Genomic DNA, 7873 nt, shown 5'->3' with positions numbered 1-7873 from the left:
CGAGATATGGTAGATATCATGGCCTCAGAAAATGGTGCTTCCCTGCCTGGGCCACTCCTCCCACCTCACTTCTACTTCCTCATCATTTGAATATCAGCTCAATTGTCACCTCCTCCAAGAAGCCTTCCCTGACCTCCTGAGTCCCTCTCTCCTATTTAAAAATGGTTACAGCATCAGTTATTGCTCCTCTGATATACTTGTCAAAATAGAACTGTGATAATTATTTGTGTGATGACTTGATTAATGCCTCTATCTGTCTCCAATACATACACACACACACATACACACATACCACGCCCCAGCAATTTGCCAGATCATAAACTGCATAAGGGCAGAAGCCATGTTGATATATTTTCTCCCCATTTTACCTCCAGTACTTTGAAGTGTGCCATCACACAGTAGGTGCTCTATAAATACTTGTTGGATGGGGGAATAGATGTAAGAATGGATAAATGGATGGATAGATGGGTGAGCGGATGGATGGATGAGATGGATGGCTGAATCAGTGAGATGAATAGGGGGATGGATGGATGCAGGGTAGATAAATGGACAGACAGATGGATGGATGGATACATGAGTGAATGGACCAAATGACGGATAATTGGTTGAATGGGTGAATAAATAATTTAGTGAATCAGAAACAGCAAGGATCCGGAAAAAGACCTGGAAGAGCAGAGGTCAGAAGTTTCAGGAAGAGGTCATGAGTGACGATCAGGATTTACAGGGAAAGGCTGAGGTCTCCCAGAAACCTGAGTAAAGGTCTGAAGCCTTCAAGAGAGATCCTAAAGACAGAAGCTGAGACGAAGACACTGTGGGCATCCGTATGGAGATCAGGGGTCAAGAGTCACTTACCACATGACTTGGGCACCCTCTTCTGACACCTCCACTGCCATTTCTACCCGATCGCCAACAAACACCTGCTGGTCCTCCAGGGGTGTGACAATCAAGACTGGGGGTTCTAGAAAGAGACTCACAGACTTAGAGAACAAACGTATGGTTCCCAGGGGGAAGGATGGGGAGCAGGAATAGTTAGGGAGTTTGGGATGGACATGTCCACACTGCTGTATTTAAAATGGATAACCGAGAAGGACCTACTGAATAGTACATGGAACTCTGCTCAATGTTATGTGGTAGCCTGGATGGCAGGGGAGTTTGGGGGAGAATGGATGCATGTACACGTAAGGCTGAGTCCCTTCACTGTTCACCTGAAGCTATTACAACATTGTTTGTTAATCTGCTATATCTCAATACAAAATAAAATGTTTTTTTAAAGACTCAGGATTCTGTGGGCATTGGGAGAGAGGGGTCAGTAGTCTCCTGGTAGCCCCACAAGAGGCCAGTAGCCCCACTGCCCAAGCTCACGCCCAAATCTCGGCCTCACCTTTGACGAAGAGCTCGGTGAAACACTTCTCGTCTTTGACGACGACCTCATAAGCAGCATCGTCCGCCAGCGTGCACTTGTTGATGGTGAGGATTCGCTTCTTACCGACATTCTCAAACACGTATCTGGTGCAAAAGTCTCAGCTCAACCCAGGGCACGGAGGGGATCCTCCATTCACCCATCTATTCTCAGGACAAACCATTCACTCTCAGAGCCAAGTTGTGTGGGAAAGGGGTTGATGGTCCAAGTTCTAGTATTTTAAAAACCACAGCAGAAACGCTAACTGTCCACGCATATCGACCTTCTTCCATTTAGCAGCGGCACACAGCAACCCGCCTAAAGGACTACATTTCCCAGACTCCTTTGCAGCTAGGATGGCCACACTGCTGAGCTTGGACCAACAGAATGTGAGTGGAGGAGATGGGCATAACTGCTAGGTTATCCCTAATTTTGTGATGCTTGTTCTAGACTTCTCTCCTTCTCTCTTCCTATCTGATAGATACAATTGTGCCCATGACCCAGTTTCAATCATGCAGATGAGGACAAGACCATAAGAAATTGTGTAGCCAAAAATGTGGAACCTGGATCTAGATCAATCAGCTAGAAACATCATCTTTCTCTCTAAACTACCGTGTTCTGGGGACGCTTCGTTATAGCAAGTTAACCTGCATCTTAATTAACATAACTTTTCATCACATCCCAAATGCTCATGATGAGAAATGTACAAAACACAGCCAAGGGAAAATTAATAAAAGTAGAACCCATCTCCATAATTGTTCTGCCAAGAGATACTTGCTACAAACATTTTGACCTCTGTCTTTTTGATCTTTTTATATAAAATCTATACATAGATTTACATTTTGTGTAGCAGAAATGAGAGCTCTTCTTCTGCACATAACACTAGCCTTCAACAGCTTCCCATGTTAGTGTCAACTTTAGAATCTTTTTTAGTGACAGCACAGCACTTTAATATGGAATTGTATGCTTTGGTTGTTTTCCATTTTTTACTACAGCAGCAAACGATCCAGTGAACATCCCTGCAGCTAAATATGCATAACCATGATTAGGCCCTTAGGAAAAATACCTAGCATTGGACAATCTAAAAGTGAACACACTACCCTTCTGGAGATTTGCCAATATACATCCCCACCACCACCATCTGTGGGCCAGTTTTCCTGTGTCTTCTCCAGCACTAGGTTTTATCATTTTCTAAAGTCTCTGTCCAACTGGAGAGCAGAAAGACCACTGCTTTTTGTTTTGTTTTCTGGTTTCCTAGCCCTGAGGCATGTGGGAACTTAGCTCCCCTACCAGGGATCCGAACCCACACCCCTTGCAGCAGAAGGCGAAGTCTTAACCCCTAAACCACCAGGGAAGTCCAAAGACCGCTGTTTTTGTTTGTGTTATTATTATTGGTGATGGTGTTTGTGTTTGCAAGGTCGAATATGTACTTAGTGTATCAGCCATTTGGGTTTCTTCTAACTGAATTCCTGTTCTTCACTGCCTTTGTCTATTTTTCTACCCAGGTATCAATGTCTGTACTTTTCATATGGATGAAGGAGTGCCCTTTCTGGGTTAAGAGTAGCCAGTCTTATTTCTGGACTCTTCCTCTCTCTGGGACTTGGATTCCCCCCAACCTGGGCTCTACCCCCGACACATACTTGCTACTTGGTTTGATTTCCTGGCCGTTCTTGAACCACTTGAGGGGAAGGTCTGGGTCGCTGATCTCTACCACCAGCTTGATCTTGTTGCCTCTGTCCACTTGGTAGGCTGGATCCAGCTTCTTTGTGAAGGCTGGAGATGGAGGGATGCGAGTGGGACGGAGCTGAGATGTTCTCAGTGCTCTGAGCCATCAAGGCTCCCTCCCCAGGCCACCAAGGTCAAAAACCCTCTTATGAACTTGGAGGCCCCTGAGAACAGGGCTCTCTGTTACTTCTCAGAGTGGGACCTCCCAAAGATAAGTCCAGGGTCCGACCATTGGCTGCCCACAATGCTGGAGTCCCCGTGGGGAGGGCCCTTCTCCCCTCAGACCAGCACTGACCTGCGCTCTTCTTGACCTCGACCTTGGCCTTCTTGAGCCGCTTCAGCATGCCCCGGAGGTCAGTGATGCCATACTGGAAGGCGATCCTCTCATACTCGCTCTTCTTTGCCCCTTTCAGGAGCTCCCAAATCTCTGGCGGGATGCCGAGGTCATCATCATCTTTCTTCTTTTTCTTCTCCTCCTCAACCACCTGCCTGAAGGTGGGGAGAACAGGTCGGGGGCACCAGGGGGGTGAGGAGGTGAGGGTCTCCCCCTGCCTCCTCCTCCCACTTTCTGTGTCACTTGCCCTCTCTGTGCCTGTTATTCCTTATCCTGTCCCACCTGGTCCATCGCCCAGCCTCCTTCCTCCCTGGCCTCCTGACCTCATCCCATCTCTTCCCCTCTAGTCTGTTCCCTCCTTGGCCCCCGAGGGCTATTTCTGAACCCTTACATCAGATGCCATCCTTTCTCTATTCAAAACTCCTCCGTGGCTCCCCACTGCTCTAAGAAGGAAACCCCAGCTTCTCAGCCTCGCAATCACAACCTCACCCTCTGACCCATCCCCACTCCCCCCACTACCCAAACCACCCTGCTTGCCTTTTCCTGAATGCTCTGGACTTGCTCCTGCCTCCCTGAGCCTTTGCACAAAATGTTTCCCTGCCTGGATGACCTCTCCACCTGCCCTTCATCCTACAAGACCTAGCACCAGAGTTCCCTCCTCCAGAGGCACTCCCTATACTCCCAGGATAGCAGTTGCCCTCACTCTGGGCTCTCACAAGGCCCTCGTGGGACCGTCTCTCCGACCACACTAAACAGTCCTGGTCTGTGTCCCTGTCTGCTGGACCAGACCCATCTTCCCAAGGCAATGAGCGACCCAACATCAGGGAACCAGTCAAACTTCTCTCTCTCCCCTGATCTCAGCTCAGGGCCTGGTAGACAGGAGGCCTCAGAAGATGTTTGATGAGTGAGAGAGTGAGTAGATTTCTGGAAAGAAGGAAGGAAGGGAATGGAACAAATGAAGGATAGATGAGTGGGAAAATTTGGGGACATGTGACTATCTGGATTGATGTGCAGAGCATTAAGTGGGGGACTGATACTGGGTGGAGAGGTCCATGGATGGTTAGGCTGATGGATGAACAGGTCAATGGATGGGTGGATTGGCAGAGAATGGATGGCATTAAGATAGGTGGATGGGTTGATGGAGAATGGCTGAGTGAGTCGGGACGAGCTGGCTGGGTGAACGCGTTGATGGAAGATGGCTGGGAAGATGGATGTCTGGGTAAAGACAAACAGATAAATCTATTAGTAGGTAGAATTGTTGGGGATTTCATTATGGGGATTGATGAGTGAATGGAAGGATGGATATATGGACCAGCAGATAATGAATAACTGAGTGACTGGACAAGCATCATGTTGAATTATATAAAATGGCCAATATTCAATCTTTTTTTTACCTACACAATAGCAATTGCATACAGATGAGTCTTGGAGAAGGAAATGGCAACCCACTCCAGTATTCTTGCCTGGGAAAATCCCATGGACAGAGGAGCCTGGTGGGCTACAGTCCATGGGGTCGCAAAGAGTAGGACATGACTGAGCGATTAAGCATACAGCACATAGATGAGCCTAATGGAGTGATCTGGCAGATGCATGTGCCATTGAAGAGCTAAACAGTTGATAGAGGGAGGCCTGGCTAGATGAGGAGGTAAATGAGTTAGGATGGGTGGATAAGATGTTGGACTCAGTTGAAAGAGAGATGCTGGTGCAGATAGAGTCACAAATGGGAAGGTGGATGTAGGGTAGATGATGGATGGTGGAAGGGTGGATAGACAGATGCCTCAATAGGTGGGGAAGTGGAGGATGGAGTCGGTGGGTGAAGGATGAATGAATGGGTCAATGAATGGGGGGCTGAGTGTAATGGCCAATGCATGGGTGGACAGACGGGAAGATGGTGAGTAGATGAATGGATATGTGGGCAGAGGAATGGGCAATGGGTATGTAGGTGGATAAGTGGATTCGTCGGTGGATAAATAGGTAGCTGGTTGGATGAACAGAGCAGTGGGCAGACTGATGAGTGGGAAGGTTGATTAGTAGATGGATAGATAAGTAGCCGGTTGGATGGCTGGATGAATGAATGGACTGGTGGGGAGGTGAGTGGACAGGTGGATGAATAGGTGAATCAGAGCCTGAGTGGACAGGAAGGTAGATGTGAGGGTGATGGCTTAGAGGGTGGGTAGGCAAGCAAACTGATGGGCAGATGATTGATTGGGTGGGGTTGAAGGTACAGGTGTGGGTGGATGGGTGGATGGACAGGTGGCAGGGTGGTGGGGGGTGGGTAGATGGAAGTGGAGTGGAGTCCCAGGATAGCAGTGGGGAAGCAAGGGGGGCAGGGGAACCTCACCCACCATCTTTCTCCTCCTTCAGCCCCCATCTCCCCGTTCCATGCCAGACAGAGTGGACTCACCTCTTCTTCAACAGTCCGCTGAAATCCAGCTCACCCGCAGTGTCTGACTTTGCTTCACCCCTGTGGCCATTGAAAGGGAGTGTGGACCTCATTAAAGTCCCGACTCTCAGGCTCACCCTGGATCCCCACTCCTAGGCTTCCCTGATCCTCCCCGTCTCCCGCAGCTGCCCCGCAAGGGAGACCCTCCCATGGTCCTTGGCACCAGGTCACACCCCTGCTGCTTCCCAGGGTCCAGGGTCACTTACGATCGCTTGAAGCTCTCTAGACTCTGCCCAGCGGAGTCCTGACGGGGCGCTGGGGAGGGGTGATGGGGGAAGAGAGGATGAGCTTGGAGGCAAAGCCTGATCTAAGACCAAGAGTGCCCCTCCCTCCAGGCCTGCACAGCCTCCTCCAGGCCTGTACAACCTCACCCAGGCCCCTTTCCCTCCATCTCGTGGGCCAGCACACCCTCTCTATCAGACGTGGACACCCTCTGCTTGTAGACTCATTTCCCTGCCATGAACCACCCTCTCTCAGCAGCCTGTATCCCCCAGCTGAGCCTTCTCCCCAGGTGGGCGCAACCTCAGCATCTGTGCCCTCCATATTTAAGCTCCCCCACCACCTGAGCTGAAGACTCCTCAAAATCTGTACACCCTCAGAGCTCCACACACATGCCCCCAAAGCTGTGTAACTTCCCATCAATCCTGTACACCCCCACCCTCAACCCATTCACCCTTAGACTCACATGAAATAAACAATAGACAATAAAATGGAAAATACATTTGAAAAACAAAACTTGGGACACTCTCACTTCTCAAACCCTTACTACCACTCTCTCAAGCCTGTATGTTGTGACCCTGGAATCTACATAACTCACCTCCTAAGCCTCACATGCACATCTCCAAACCCTGAACCTTTTCACCCCCAAATCTACACCTCAACAGGCTCTAGGATGGTAGACTCTCTCCCCAATTTTGAATGGCTTCCTTGGTGGCTCAAGTGGTAAAGCGTCTGCCTGCAATGCAGAAGACCCAGGTACAATCCCTGAGTCGGGAAGATCCCCTGGAGAAAGAAATAGCAACCCACTCCAGTATTCCTGCCTGGAGAAGCCCATGGATGGAGGAGCCTGGCGGGCTACCGTCCACGGGGTCACAAAGGGTCAGACACAACTGAGCAACTAATACTTTCACTTCCCTTCCAGGTTTGAATACCCTGATCCCTGCCTCTGTGCTCCATCCGCCAAAAACCAGTGCCCACCTCACCCCCACCTCTACACTCTATCCCTACACCTGGCTAGCAGATCCGCCCCCTTACCCAGACCCAAGACCCTTGGCCCCCACCCCCACCAGCATACCCTCCACATCGATGTTGAAGGCACAGCTGTCACAGAAGTCCTTGGCTTTGACCTCTATGCGGTAATCCCCGCGGTCCCCCAGTACCACCTTCGTGATGTGCAGCTCTATTGTGTACACCTGGGGGCCAGGCCAGGGGTGCCAGTGCATGCGATGACCCTCGGTGCCACCCCATGCCCCTACAGCCCACCTCACCACTCTCCAAGTTCTCCCAGGAAGGGCCAGCTGTCTCCTCCCATGCCTGGACAATCTTGACCTCTGGGGGCCCACATCCCTGACCCTGAGAGCTCTCGGGGGCATGCACACCCCGTGCCCAAATGCAGCCTGCTCCTACGGGAACATTCTCCCCCTCTTGCCCCGCACAACCTCCAGCCCTGCCCCCCACGCCCTCGCCTCCCCATGGGGTCCTCACATTGCTGGCGGCGTCGTGGGACTCCTTGAAGGAGAATCGGGCACCGCTCTTGCTGCCCAGCTCCAACCACTTCCCCTTGAACCACTTGACGGCCGGTTTGGCCGGCAGCTCTTTCCCATTCAACTTGGCCACGATCACAGTATCCTTTCCTGGGAGGAGGGGGGAATGGGGTGGCAAAGGAACCGTAAGACCCTACAAAGCGGACTGGGACGCTGGTAGCCTCCGGCCCCACCTCCCTCAGACCCAGGAGCCCCCAGACCCCCACCCC

The 7873-nt window shown here is 50.8% G+C and overlaps 1 protein-coding gene across 1 annotated transcript in view; it reads right to left on the bottom strand.

Annotated features, from left to right (window-relative positions):
* Positions 1 to 7873, bottom strand: part of MYBPC2 (myosin binding protein C, fast type) — a 26074-nt gene that overhangs the window by 16232 nt on the left and 1969 nt on the right. The window contains exons 3-10 of the mRNA XM_010849728.1: positions 7606 to 7797; positions 7196 to 7313; positions 6108 to 6156; positions 5863 to 5922; positions 3420 to 3613; positions 3040 to 3172; positions 1382 to 1506; positions 853 to 958 (exon numbers count right to left, since the gene is read on the bottom strand). Coding sequence (XP_010848030.1) covers positions 853 to 958; positions 1382 to 1506; positions 3040 to 3172; positions 3420 to 3613; positions 5863 to 5922; positions 6108 to 6156; positions 7196 to 7313; positions 7606 to 7797 — 977 coding nt within the window. The remainder of the gene's footprint in view (positions 1 to 852; positions 959 to 1381; positions 1507 to 3039; positions 3173 to 3419; positions 3614 to 5862; positions 5923 to 6107; positions 6157 to 7195; positions 7314 to 7605; positions 7798 to 7873) is intronic.

Source organism: Bison bison, unplaced genomic scaffold, assembly GCF_000754665.1.
Source record: "Bison bison bison isolate TAMUID 2011002044 unplaced genomic scaffold, Bison_UMD1.0 scf7180017864285, whole genome shotgun sequence".
Taxonomy (NCBI): domain Eukaryota; kingdom Metazoa; phylum Chordata; class Mammalia; order Artiodactyla; family Bovidae; genus Bison; species Bison bison.
Note: the sequence above shows the minus strand (reverse complement) of the source record. Positions and strands in the feature narration are given on the sequence as shown.